This window comes from Tinamus guttatus, unplaced genomic scaffold (assembly GCF_059628265.1).
Source record: "Tinamus guttatus ecotype Peru unplaced genomic scaffold, ASM5962826v1 Tinamus_guttatus_pri_ptg000503l, whole genome shotgun sequence".
Classification (NCBI taxonomy): Eukaryota; Metazoa; Chordata; class Aves; order Tinamiformes; family Tinamidae; genus Tinamus; species Tinamus guttatus.
In genome coordinates this window covers 2,178,231-2,192,709 of record NW_028289037.1, presented here as the reverse complement: position 1 = coordinate 2,192,709, position 14,479 = coordinate 2,178,231, and the positions used below count along the sequence as shown (strand labels likewise).

Here is a 14,479-nt window from a genome sequence, read left to right as displayed (position 1 = left end):
GTAGGGCTAAGATTTTGCACCGGAGGGAAAAATATCACCAGAAAGACATTAAGTTGCATTCAACACCTTAGTTGTGTTGCCTCACAGCTCTTACCTGAGTAGATTTATCTTTCATGCATGACGGGTAGTGTACATGGGGATCGCGTGGCCACTGCCCTGTGAGGTAAGGTCCTGTTATTGTGTCCAAAGAAGAAGTTCGCCTTATGGTACCCGAAGTTCTGATTTGCTGTGATTTTGGCCTGTCCACTGCAGAAAAACAGAGCAAATAAACAAAAATCAGTAACAACATCAAAAAAGTCCATCTAGATTTGATGCAAAACTTTAAAAGCCAGTTATGAAACAATTGCAAGACCTTATTGGACATCTCTGTCTAAATGCTAAACTGAAAAGCATGAATGCTCCTACAACAGAGAAGTCAGACAAAGGAAAAGAAACAGATGTAAAACTTAAGACTTACAAACAACAATAATGTTGAATGTGCTCAAACCTGTAAATAACCAGGCTGCTTATGCAATATACTAAATTACTAACAAAAAAAAACCAAACAAAAAAACCAAACAAAATAATCTAAATGCAGTGATAGTGCAATTAAAAAAGGCCAGATATATTGAAATATAGAATATATCAGAGTATTAACAGAAGATTAGTTTGTGTTTGTTTTAAAAAGTCAGCCTAGGGAACTTTAAGAATAGCAAACAACGAAATACAGCAAAAAAAAACACGGTTCTTGAGCAAATGCACTGGAAACTTGTGGATTTCACTGTCTGTTGTTGACAAGATCACAGTACAGGCTTTAACAAGCTGAGTATGTGACTGGGTATTTCTCCCTGGCATAGCTCAGGTCAAGACAGCTTTTATATTTGTCTTCACTCATCACAGTGTCTACAACCTTTGCCTCCTCCCTTTACTTCTTTCTGCATATACCTAGATCATTAAACATATTTTCTACATTTCATTTGGAAGACAGAAAGTCGAGTGATTCATGAGATTGCTCTTTCCCACATAAGAGATCTACCACATGCTTTGAATCATTTTACTGACTTTCTTTGTCCTTTAGGCTAAATTACTTCATACGTTCATTTTCCAAACTTTACATAAATCGGCTTCAGCCCTGCATTACAGCTACTTTCTATCCCGCTCATCTTTATTAAGAGAAGTTTGCAACTGAGATTACTTTCAAAATAGTCACATCCTACGCATTGATGCAACCCACCAAAACCCTATGCGTGGTTCCAAACTTGAGAACAGACCTGCCAGTACACTTTTGAGGACAAAAAAGGCTGAGGACTCCCAAACGCAATTTTTTCTTTAGATATAGCATATATCTAAAGCATATAGCATCTATCTAAAGAGGACACTACTTCTCAACTGCATGTAGAGACTGCATGTAGCAGCATCCTTGTTCTCCTGATGTCTGTGTTCCTGCCCTGAGCCGGTTCTGGCAGCTGTCTAATCCCATGGTCATTCACCAAATAAGGAAAAAAAAAAAAAAAAAAACTACCAAGAAAAGCCATAATTACGCAGTTTCCACTACCAGGGGCAGAGGGGCAGGGCAGACACAACGCAAGGTGCAGAAACAAGCACATGGGAAAAGGAGGAACAACAGGGGTGCAACAGTGGTGACCTAACTCAGGGACAGTTTAGACCCTCTTACCCTTTTATGGTAATTCCTTAGACCCTTAAAAATAAAGGAATAGGAATCTGTGAAATGACATTTTAAGAGATTTCTGTGAGGCAGCATTTGACAAACTGCCTCATACATCAATGCTCCTGGTCACTGCTGGCTCTCATCAGCTGCAACTGCTGTGGAACCACGAAGCAACTTCAGTCCCTTTCCAAAAATTAATATTGTTCCCAAAATTCATGTCTTTATGTTGCTTTTACATTTGCCTTATTATAAGCCTGGGGTTTTGCTGCTCTCAGACCTACTACAGAACTTTGACTTCCCTCCAAACTTCTAGTACCAGTGGGATTTTGATGCTGCTATAACGATTTTTTTCCCACTCCCGATCATTTTCTCATGATGGGCACCTCATGCTCTCATTTTCCTGCATAATTCAACCTATCCAACAGATTTCAGCATTCAGAAAGACTTCAGCAATATCCAGAAATTGCTAAAAAGATAGATTCATTTTACCAAAGTTTCAGATTATACTGCCTCTGACAGCATTCAGAGTGCGTGAATGGATTTTATTGCTGGGGAAAAAAGTCAGAACAATTCTGTTTTCTTTTTCAGTGATGTGTGATGTATCTCACAAGGAGCTCAACTGTACAAGTAAGCTGAGCAACACAGCATTTAAGCAGCATAATGTTACAGGGAAAAAAGTTAGCTATAAACTACAAAAGCAAGACTTATGCTAGCAGGAAGGCAAAACACCTCATGCATTATTTAAATATGCCACAAGTTCTCTGAATGATATGTATTTGAGGGCTGTTAGAGATTACGAGTTACAAAATGATTTTACAGGAAAGGACTCAGAGGCCCACCTGAATGCTACAGCTGGTAGAATTCAGAGGGATCCCACCTGTCAGCAGGAACCAGCTCAAATACATGAAATTATGGGGTTGCACTGGCAGCCAAAAGAAATCTAGTTACACCACGCAGACTGATGGAAAGAGGTTTCAATTCCTTTACTAGGAAAATGTAATTCAGTGAAAGACTGACATAACAGTTCTAAAAAAGGGCATGGGGCACCAATAAAACCATCTGCTTCAACCTAAAGATGAAGAGCTCGCCTTCCCCCTAACATGGGGGCAGACGAGGCGGACACAGTCTCAATGCTGTGTTTGCAATCCCTTTTAGCTGAAATATCCCCTTCTGCCATGAAAGCAGGGAGCAGTCACCTGCAGCAGAGGCACAAGATTGACAGCTAGCACTGGTACCATCATAAAACTGCTTCAGCTGAACGCAGCAGAGCTCATCTGTCAACACCTTTCCTTCCCGTGTCTCTTCTCAGTAGTTAGAGCAGAGGCAGTTCAAATTTGGCCACTTGCGTCCTTGGGTGGATATATCCAGCTTTAAAAGACTAAAATTATCCTAAGAATTTCTCAGATGACACAGATTGCTCTAAGGCTGAGATAAGTGAAAAACGTGAAATAAAAATAAAATCCTTCTTCCTTAAAACTAGCAGTATTCAACTGTCACGTCCCTACTGCTGTCAGTTAACTGCTACACACTCCTGCCAGAAGACTATGAAATCTTCTTGCAGCAGTATCTTGATTTTCTTTTGAAAGTTCATCTATAACTTAAATGACTTTACACAAGACAGCTGAAACAGGACACCAAGAAATATCAGTGCAATACTCCAAAATATATGTGCTGGTTTCATGAAACTACTTCTTCAGTTAATTATTGCTACTCCACAGAGCCTTCTAGGTCTCCTTTTCAGAACTACTGCTGAAATGAATCCTAAGCTCAAGTCTTCTTCAGTCCTAAAGAATTTCAGATTTTACCTAGGAAGTCAAAACTATTTTTGAAATAATTTTGTCCAAATCTACTCACAATGGGCGACAATTGAGACGTCTAACTCTCACGGATATCCTAGTTTGCTTGGCCTCATTTCAAAAACCCAACATTCAGAGTTCAGCTCCTGAGGCTGGAAGGAGACTAGAAATCACAGGTAGTTTGATAGAGTATCTATCAATTATTTCTGCGACATTCCTACTGGAGGCCACAATAAATTTATAGCAGTCTATGATACCAGTGACTCAGAAGTGGCTCTATGTTAATTCTTTCAAACATAATGAAGGAAGTGGAAATGCATAACAGGAACGGAAACAGCAACCTAGCAATAACACGCCAAATATTATGGAATGGTGACCCCCAGCAAGTACGCGGAGCGATGGTCCAGCGCTGAGATCCTGGTTACCACAGCAGCAGCTGTGATGATTGCCAGATACATTCCTGGTCAAAATTCCCCTCTTCTTTTTTATCCTCTCCAAGCACGAAAACGGATACATCTACTAGTGCTTACTTGAGACAACAATTCATTGAGCAGCACAAAAGTACACTCTCAGACAGGAGAGGAAGCACAGTCTGTAAAAAGTGTCTGGAGTTTTTTTTTTTTTTTTTTAGGGTATTTACTGACACTGTGCTGATTCCTGAATGTTTGTTTGCTTGGTCTTATTAATTGGCCTTTCCTTGTCTAACCATGTAGATAGATTGGTAAATCCCTGCCTGGCTCTTCTCGAAGTTTGTCTCTGTGACTTTGGGATGGAAGAGATTAAAAAATAGAGATTTAGAGGCCGCTCAAAAAGCATTTCACTCTTCATTCTCAGAAAGACTGTGGTAACTCTCTGTTGTAACCAGAGCCAAACTCACCCAAGAAAAGGATTAATAGGGGGATTTAGGGTCCCTTGAAGTTTTACTCCACAGGATACATCTATTGGCTCAAAAGACACTTCCCACTTGCCAGCAACTGACAGACTTAATTCTGGCCCAACCTGCAAACAGGCTAAGCTACTGCATTAACAGCCCTGAGTAGCACAACACAACAAAGAACATACTGTTTGCCACATATTGTTCATGCAAAATAATCCAAAATACAAATTTAAACAGCATTTAAATATATATATTATATATATAAAATGAAAAGAAAGTGATTTTAGACTATTACAATCTAATTTAAAACTAAAGTAAGTAAAGTACTTAGTTGATCAAAATAATGCAGAATACTAGATTTGGCAAACATGCATAAAGTCATATTGGCTTTTGCTACAGAAAGACATTCCTAACAGAATGTAACTGGAAGTCCTTTCAAGTTAGAAGCATCACCAAAAATATTGTATGTTCAGCTCTATAAAATGTCGTCTTCATTATGTGCACCACATTGTTGTTGATTCAGTTTTATCAGTTTCAGAAACTATTCTAAGATTTCTGTTTTTAGAAACTGAGACAGAAGATGGCCAAAAATGAAAGAGGATGAAATTCTGAAACATACTACTACTAAAAATAGACTGATACAATTCACTCCAATTTCTTCTTGATCATTTTTATCATTTAACTGACAAAAAAAGCCTGGCACAGGCAGCGTGATAACCTGACCAAGACGAGATGAAGGCGTCAGCCCCTAACAACCCCACTGGACAGCCAGCAAGCAGCCTATGAGCCTCCATCCCACACGTGCTGCCTGAAGCACCTCAACAGCCAGGGAATCCAGTTGATAAAGGAGTGGGCACACGTGAGAAAGGGGAGTTGGGGTAGACGTGCAGGAGAGAGGGCCTCAGATGCCCGGGGCTGTGAATGGCAGACTTGCTACAGCAAGGATTCCTGCTCTTGCAGAGCACTGCTGTGGATAAGGAACACTCACTGGGTGTCTGGGGAAATATATTATCTTTACAGCGTCATCCAAGCACTCAGAATAGTACAAGGTGTTCTGGTAAGTCTTTCAATCCAACAGGTAGGTCACGGCATTTCTCCGGCCAGAGAGTTTTTACATGTTCAAAGGTGCTCAACTCCTTCTGTGTACATGTACGTGAGGAGACACTGCTAAGAGCTAGGCCTCAGATTCCACCACACGCAGAGGAAAAGGCAGATAGGAAACCTGCAGGCACAAAAATTTCAGTTCTGATGAAGGATCATGGTCACCCATGACCTCTGCTGCATTATGGTCTCTGCCTCCCGCCCCTATTCTACTCAGCACAGAGCTACCATGGCCTTTTTCAGTAAAGCTCTGACCACAGCAAAACTCCCCTGCTTAAAATCAACATTACCTTTACGGATCAGATATAAAAACTCTAATCTCTGTAAGAAAAGTAAACAAACTATAAGGAAAAGGGTTTTGGCCTTCTGAAGGTAAGCTATTCTCTTAACTAAAATGATACCTGGCACACACAGGACTCGTATACAAAACGCTAAGCATTTTAGATCACCCAAGCCTGCCCTCTTCAACACATGTACCCTACACATTCTCACCCTAACAGAACGTTCCAAAGTAAACAGTAATTTCAAACCTTTCACACTTTTATGCATTTCAGATTTTTTAAATGAATTTATTTGTAAGGTTATTGCTTCAAATGTAAATACTCCCTGTGGAGACCTAAACATAGTGTTGTTTCATCAGGTCTCAAACATGTTCCTGCTCTAAACGTTTCTAACTGGATTGACTGCGGGAGCCCAGGTGGGAAGTACTCTGGAAAGGGCATCTGCAACTCAAACCCAGCTGATAACTGCTGGAGACCCCTGCTGCTACACAGAGACCATCTTCATTTTAGAAAATTAATCCAGTTTAGATTGATGATAAATTTATCCAATATTGAGAAATAAACTGAGAACCAAAAAGAGCATGACTTTTTTTTTCTTCTACCAGTATATTTATAATTAAAATCTTGAAGCAAATTATAAACACATGTGATTAATTCAGTAACTACAGATACTACCACCTTTGTTTAAGCAAACTTGATGGCTCAAAGAAATAAAAACGAGAAAGTGAAGGGCTTCACATCATTCTGAATAAAAAAGTTAAAATGTTAGAAGTCAAATTTCACCATTTTCACCATTATCAAAATTCAGAAAATTGTAATCAGTGTGCGGTTGGCTCTGCCATGTGCTCATAGTTGATAAGAGCCAGAGAGCACTCCCCCCACAGCAGCTAACTATTCCAACCAGAAATTATTTTATTTTTTCTGAAAAATAGAAATGTAAAAGAAGATTAAAACTGACTTCTTGAATCAGGCTGCCAACATTGCTGATTAAATAAATTACCTTTTCATTATCAACTAAGTCGTAACAACAACACAGGACTAGAAGCAACTTCCTAAGTAAGGTGCCCAGTTCTCTACCAGCATTGACAAAATGCAAGTGATTACTTAAAAACTTTATTACAAATTTAGTCTTAAAGCACCTGGCTCTTTTGTCACTGCAATTCCTACTCGGAGAATGTTGCAGAAGAACTTTCCAGTACTTTCAGACCCTTTCCTAGCTCTCCCCTGAAACATTTACGCTGCCAGGCCAAGCCAATCATTCATGTGCTGCCATTAAATTACACTTTCTCCTCTCCTAGCTGCTGTCCCCTCCCCACCGAGACGTGGTTAACCTTCTCCCCGCAGCGCCCCGGCAGGTGCCGGTGCCGCTGGCTCCGCGTGCCGTGCGCGCTGGCGGCGCACGTCCTGCTCGAGCTCCTGCCATCGCCCGCTCCACCCTGCCGCCCTTTCAAGCGGCAGCTGCCACCGCGGCAGGGTTCTCCTGCGCAGACCAAACCTCCAGCACATAAACACCCTTTTTATACTTTTAAATCTCTCTCTCTCTGAATGGGTCCTGCAACTCTTGCTGCACTATCTTCCTGTGAACTAATTAAACCTCCCAGAACTCATCGCCACTTTCATCAGCTTAATCTTAAAATTTGCCTAGGCAGATAACATCTACTTCCTGCCTAGAAAATCACTTCTCTTAGCAAGACTGCTACGAGGGTGGCATGTCGCAAGCTGCAGAGCCCTATAACATCTCTCACTGCTTTCCACCATCCCGCAGAATATCCTCCTGAGGCTGCCCATATAGCTCAAGTTAGACCAGAAGTCTCTGCACTGTAGAGCAGGACAACCTTAAGCACAAGAGCAGTATCAGCTCATGTACCAGGTACCTATAACCAGGTGGCATCACCTCCTATTCAAAAGGTTGCTTTAGAAAGTTGCTAGGAGACAGGAATTTCTGGGTAGATTCTTCCTGCATTTTGCAATAGAGGTTACTTAATATAACTCATTAAAAACTGCAACCTGTCTACCACAGCTGTGGTGATTTCTAATTGCAAATCAACACCTCCCCTAGGCATTTGTTTTCCTTATATCTTTCCCAGTTAAAAACCACTGTTCCCACTGCAAACCCACCAGCTGTAACTCTGCACTAGTAAGGGTGCAGTGTAGAATAAATATTTGTGCCACCTCCTTTGAGAATTTTTTCTGCTACTCCTTGGAGTCAACTTGGAAAGCAAAAGTTCAAGTAGGTCAACCCTAATGTCTCTCTCACTGGTGAGAGGCTACAGCTACTTCTTCCTTATTTCTACTTGCCTGTTTCTGCAAGTTTTAAGACCAACCACAAACTCCAAGTTTTGCTGGGTTTTAACAATTCTTAGTTTAAGATAAGATTTTTGATTGACACATGGCTTCCTTTTCTCAGTTCTTCCTGCTGTCTCTTGCAGACTCTCCGGTTATTCATAGTAGACTTTGAGATGAATGTTCACACAGTCAGCCCAAATCCTCAAAGTTTTCCTCATGCTTAAAAGAGGTCCTAACATTTTTGATTAAATCAGATTCTATATTCAAATCAAAGCGATTCTATTTAACCAAAATTATCAAATTATTTTATTCTGAAATCTGACTTTATTCCAGGACATAACATTTAAGACTTGCTCACTATATACAATTATTTGTTTAGTTGCACGTCTGTAAAATTTTATACATGCACCTGCTTAAAGACCACCTAGCTGCAGAAAACCTCTCTCAAGATTTATGGTAGATAGAGCGCCAGTACATCAATGTCTTCTATTTTTCCCCCACATTCAGAATTTTCAGCTTGAGTAAATCCAGTCTTCAATAGAGCCAAGCTTGGTTTCTACTACAATTCTTCTTGCTATAAAAAAATCTCCCAGTATATTCCATACAAAATGTAACACATCATTAAAGTCATGATACTCCACACACTCACCTTAATAGAACAATTCCTTCTTTGGAAGTAATACAGGTGAATGTATATGACAATTTTTCAAAGTTAACATTTTTAACTTTGAAATTTAACTTTGAAAATTAAATTATTACTGCGTACTTCAATACATGTCCTTCTGTTTATACAATTATTTGAATCTTCAAGCTCAACAGCCTCATGAGTTGGATATTGATGTCCTTCACCTCAGAAGGCCACTGACACTTCTTTGTACAGAACTTATGGATGTTTCTCAAGTACACATTACTTGTGAGCAGGCACGAGTTGATTACACTTTTGCCCATGAAAAACTTTTGTCTCCCAGATTAGAAAGCTTTCTTTTTTCCCCTTGAGAAGAACATGCATGAAGGATTTAAAATATATTTTGTGGTTTCCTTCCTGGGAAAGGACACTTATCTTGCAAAAATAATTATCCAAGACAGGTCCCATGAAGAAACTATTAAAGGTGAAATACTACAGAATACAAAGTATTAGAGAAAGGATGTGCAAAAGTGGTCAACTATCAACTGCCACAATTAACCACGGACAATTATAAAAATTTTAAAGCCTTGAACTGAAATTCACTTCTGTGAAGACAGCTCCTACTTCAAACTGGCTGCTTCCCAACAACTGTGTAAACCTAAGTCTTATTCTGCATTCTTCGGCAGTTAGCTGATATTTTTAGAGTCACACTGTTCAAAGTCTGTTCTGGGATACTCAGCATAAATCTGGGCTTAATTTTTAGTGAATAAATCCACTCTTTATTACTTTAAAAAAAAAAAAGTTAAGCAATCCTATATAACACAAAGATTTTGAACAATATATGACATACTGGATATGGAAGTGTAACACCTAACTGCACGAAGCCAACGCTGCAGAGCCACTCGCGTTTCTGCGACGCACTTCCCGGCACCGCAGACCGCGGCACGACTGAGTCGCTGACACGCAGCGCTGAATCCTGCCGGCCCGAGCGAGAGCTGCATTCACCAGACGCCAGCAGAGCACGGGCTGCGCCACATGGACACCCACGACGATCATCAGCACCTTCTGGTCCTGCCGGCCTAATGCGCTCTGTGACGGCGCACGCTATGAGGTTCTGAGGCACGTAAAATACCTGCAGGGATCCACAGATACTGCAGGGCTACTTGTTGGCACCGCTCTGCAATATGTGTCAGCGGCCTGAGTTCCGGAACCACGCTGCAGCACATTGAAGGTTTACACAGCAGTAGTTCTGATCCAGCATGGTTTATTAGATCAAGCTCTGCATCGTGTGAAAACAACTCTACTGTTACCCTTGGAAGCCATATGCTCAGGAACATTCATACTTGCACTCACACAACCCACTTCCAGGTAGCCAGTGTTGGACTGTATGCCATGCTTTGGAGAAGTGGGGATTTTATTTACAGGCTAGTAGCTAGATTAACAGCATTAACTGGTAACCAAGTACAGGAAAAAAAAAAATGTTTTCCATTAAGAATAACCATTATTTCCAAGTCACATGTTGATTTCCAAATGTAGTTACATGTGAACAGAAATTATTCAAGTTTTGAATTTTGTGGTACTGCAGCCTAAATATCTACACTAAGACTTTTTTCAAAGGTTTCATGATTAAAAAGATAAATGTACAGATACTGGAACCCAACTGACTAAAGCATTTATATCAGAACTCCAGTAGAGGCGGTGCACACCAAAACACCGGACAGTAGTAAAAAGCAGATGATGCAAGACCCATTTTTGCTATTTAAGCACTCTGCTGCCCTATGCAACCGTCTACATTGCATATGCCTAGAGTCATCTCTATGCTCAGCTGAATAAGCAAAAGCAAAGTGTACTCCAGGCATTCTTAACCCCATGTAACAAATAAAGCCCATATTGGATTTTCTTACCATCTGGAATATCACCAGGTTCCATAACCATAATAAATACCAATGCTTTCTGTTCACTTGCACAAGAACTGGATGGCTGAACACCTCTCTGGACAAAGCCAAGAGAGCTCTGCAACATATTATTTTGAAAAGGCCTTAGTACACTGTTCCCAAACTAAGATAGTAATATTGTCATCAGTTCACAAACTAATGTTTAATGCTAATAGAAAACACTTCCAGAACTTACTAACCTAATTTTAATTTACACGGCTACAAAAATACATTTGAAGGCTGTTGTAGGAATGCCAGTGATCTTGCAATGATCAGCTGGATGCAAATGTTGACTCCCAAAATCTAGAAATGTGTCTGTGACTATAACCTTCCTGATCAACAGCTGATGGTTCAAGCCTGGGCAAAGGAGGGTGAAACTAACCTCATTCCAACAGAAGCCTACACAGTTCAAGGAACAAGACACAGGAAGACATTCTAAAGTGGCATCATAATGGAAGCACAATGCAAGCGAAAAGAGAATATTCTTCAGTGATTTCAGATAATTAGAAAACCATGACAAAATTTGTATCACACTGTTCTTATCCAGGATTTTTATAACCAAAATGTAAGACACGGTCTTCCTAAAGAGGAAATAAAATATATAGTATGGGTAAAACTATTTTCAGGTTGTGCAAAACACATGGCATATGAGAACAAATGCTGTTAGTCACTCATTTGTGTCTGATTCAGAGAATAAACATCCACTTCAAACAGGTACTTCTCAATTTATCAATAGCGGTGAAAGTTAAATCCTTAGGAGCAACAACTGTGCCATTGTTTATTGTTAGGGCGCACACAACAGTAAATAAGGTCTAACCACTACAGTATTCCGATAAAATCTTAAAGTTCCAAAACTCAAAGTCATAACATTTTCTGACTTGCCAGAAGTCTCCAAAGGACATTATATACAGGATATTGAATATAGGATACTGTCTTCAAAGCAGTGTTATCTAACATGGAAAATTAGTTAAAAGACTCACTATTCTGAAACAAAAGACAACTTCGTGTTCATAATAATATTCCACTGACCAAAGACCAACTCGCTAGGCTAATCCCTATTAACAAATCACTTGAGCAAGAAACAGCTATTGCTCAAGTGAAGCCCAAGAAAGCCTGGTTTGCCAGGGGCCCATAGTCAATGTTTTGGTGGGACACAGGAGCAGAGAACTAAATGCAAATACCCGAGGAGCAGGAAAAGGAGGAGAGGGGAAGGCACAGACATGGGCTGACGACACTGTTAGAAGAGTGGGCACAACGTGCTGAGGAAACGATAAACTCCACATGTCTCCGGCTCTGCCTTAGCATGGGCTGAGGACACAAGGCAACCATAGCCACATCTCTCCAGAGAGCTGGGGAGGGACGGCACATGGGGACACTTCTGGTCACGAGGCCATATTCAAAGAGCTGGGAAAGAAGGAAAGGGTTCCTGAGAGGGCACGTATCTTAGTTCCTACTGTGGATGAGATCCTAGCTTTCCTCCTTTATCTCATAAAAAAAAAAAAAAGCAGAAACTGTCTCCCCATTTAAAAGGTGTAATATTACGCTCTGTACTGTGATATTCTGTGTGATATCCATACTGCAGAAGATTCAAACTGTGATCCTTTTCAGCACTTATAAATTATTTCCAAGCTTCAGGATTTAATTTCTGAATTAAAAATAGTCATCACACGAATCAGTGATGGAGAACTCAGGAGTCAAATCAGCAGAAATGAATAAGGTGTAATCGAAGAACAATCTAATTTTTTGGAAGAAATGAATTCACATTTAGAATTTTTAAGTGATTATTAAACGCAGACATTCAATTTTCTTCCTTGCAATCTCCAACTGTCTTCATTTTGCAGTTGCCTACATCTTCAAAATGGTTGCAGAAAGAAAAGGAGGTATTCTTAGACTGATAAAATTGCTGTTGATATAGCCCTTCAAAGGGTGAGATACACAGACTATTTTACTTGCCTGAAAATGCCTTAAACCACTGCTTACATAAGAGGCTGAAGTGAGGGGAGGAAAAAAAAAAAAAAAGAGAGGAGACTATGTATTTAAAAATTAATTTTAAAGCAAGATGATGATCATTAACACACTTAACTATCTCAATTCTGTAGTGGAATTGTTCAGGTCATTCATCTTTACCACAAAGGCCTTTCTTTCATCAGTAAGAGATAAATTTCAAAAAAGGTTAGTCAATGTGTTAAATCTTATTATATTAACTACTTTTGTTGAATATATGCTAAATCCATGGAGAATTAAACTACTGTGTCAAGTGATGGCAACACATTTCTCTACTGAAGATATTGCCAACTGATTTAAATGGAAACTTTCATTTTCCACTGTGAAGAAAAACTATTACCTGCCTCAGATGAACATAATTACTTAGCTGAAGGACCACAGAAAGAGTGTTCCAAATATTCACTTAAACTGAAACACTGACAAGTGTATACCTTACCCATGCTAGGCTTCTCACTGTTACAGCTGTTCCTTTCAAATCCAGATTGACCTGAAACTTGGGAGCTACTGGCACCAGTCACTGATACCTTTTTTTCTTTTTTCCATCATGTTATCTAGAATAGTACCCTAAGTTATATTTTTAAAATAGGTAGCTTTTCACTGTTAACTTTAGCAATATAGCAAAGTCCACCAGCTCTTTATGTACCAATCTATCTTTGACAAACACTAACTTTTCTGTAAGATTCCACACAACACATCCTCTTGACCTATATTTCGTGTTTGTTAAGGCATGGCTCCCATTCCCTGCTCAAAACTTGGGAAAGAAAACAACAAAAATGGAAGCCATAGATTTCAGAAACCTATCTTCAGTTTTAACCCTGTTTTTCCATGCATCAGTGTTGGCAAGTAACTTAAATTTTGCCATACGCACCAACAGTAGTATTTGCTTACTTCCAAAGAATAGGAATCAAAGGTCAGGTAGTCATTTTAAATGTAAAAAAGTTATGTATTTTTAGAAAAGTATATATAATTGCATTTAAATGTAAAAAAAAAAAGTATATACGTATACTTTATTTGTTTCTATTTCATAAGATTTTTTCCCCTGTGAAGCAAAGAGTATCCTCTTAAGAGTTTTATGCCTTACTACAAAATCCTGGAAGCTCAAAGGAGAAAGTACCTTTCCGTATTTCTTTCCTGCTGTTGTTTTAACAGATGAAAGAAGCTTCATTAATTTGTGTTATGAAGCATATTTAATAATGATGCCTAATAAACCTAATAAGTCTTAAGGGGTATAATAACAATATATAACAACTCTTTGTCTTCTGGACAACTGGTTCAAATTTAGCCGATGTCTTTTATTTACGCATATTATATTATTTAACCATAATATATTCCAACACAAGCTATTTTGGGAAGAAAGAGGGACAAAGCTGTTTGGCCATACAATTATAGGAATACTGCTATTATTCAAGCATCAGGAAATAGGAAGCGTCATAAAAATTACTTCCTTACCTTACATTTGTTAGAAATAAAAGAAGGATCAAGAAGATCTCTGGTATAAATGCTTATCATGCCAAAATATTGGATGGCTTTAATCCAGGATATTAAAATAGTTCTGGCTTTTGAAGTCGGAATTTTGATTTTTAAATATTGATATTTCTTACTAGTCTGGAGAGCAGCTATGCTGCTGCCCCACTCCTCACTCTACTAGTCTTTTATCTACTGGCCTTACAATAGAAACACATCTTATTATTTGGAACTGGGTTATGCAACTGATTTTGCATCTTTTGCAACTGCTTTCTCTTATTAATTTTGGCAACACTCCAGTAGTTATTTTCGGAAGGAAAAGACACTGAGAACCCCTAACAGCCAAGTTGATTACAGCATTTCCAAATGTCCTTAAAAAGTTTTTTTTTTTAAACAGAAAAAAAATATGATGAAGTATACATATGGAAGTTTGAAGAAATATGAAGCTAGTACCATTGCAGCT

At 39.1% G+C, this 14,479-nt stretch overlaps 1 protein-coding gene across 4 annotated transcripts in view; it reads right to left on the bottom strand.

Moving 5' to 3' along the window:
* Positions 1–14,479, bottom strand: part of GLCCI1 (glucocorticoid induced 1) — a 49,800-nt gene that overhangs the window by 31,430 nt on the left and 3,891 nt on the right. For all 4 annotated transcript variants that reach the window (XM_088533474.1, XM_088533475.1, XM_088533477.1 and 1 more), the window contains exon 2: positions 95–246. In XM_088533474.1, coding sequence (XP_088389600.1) covers positions 95–246 — 152 coding nt within the window. The remainder of the gene's footprint in view (positions 1–94; positions 247–14,479) is intronic.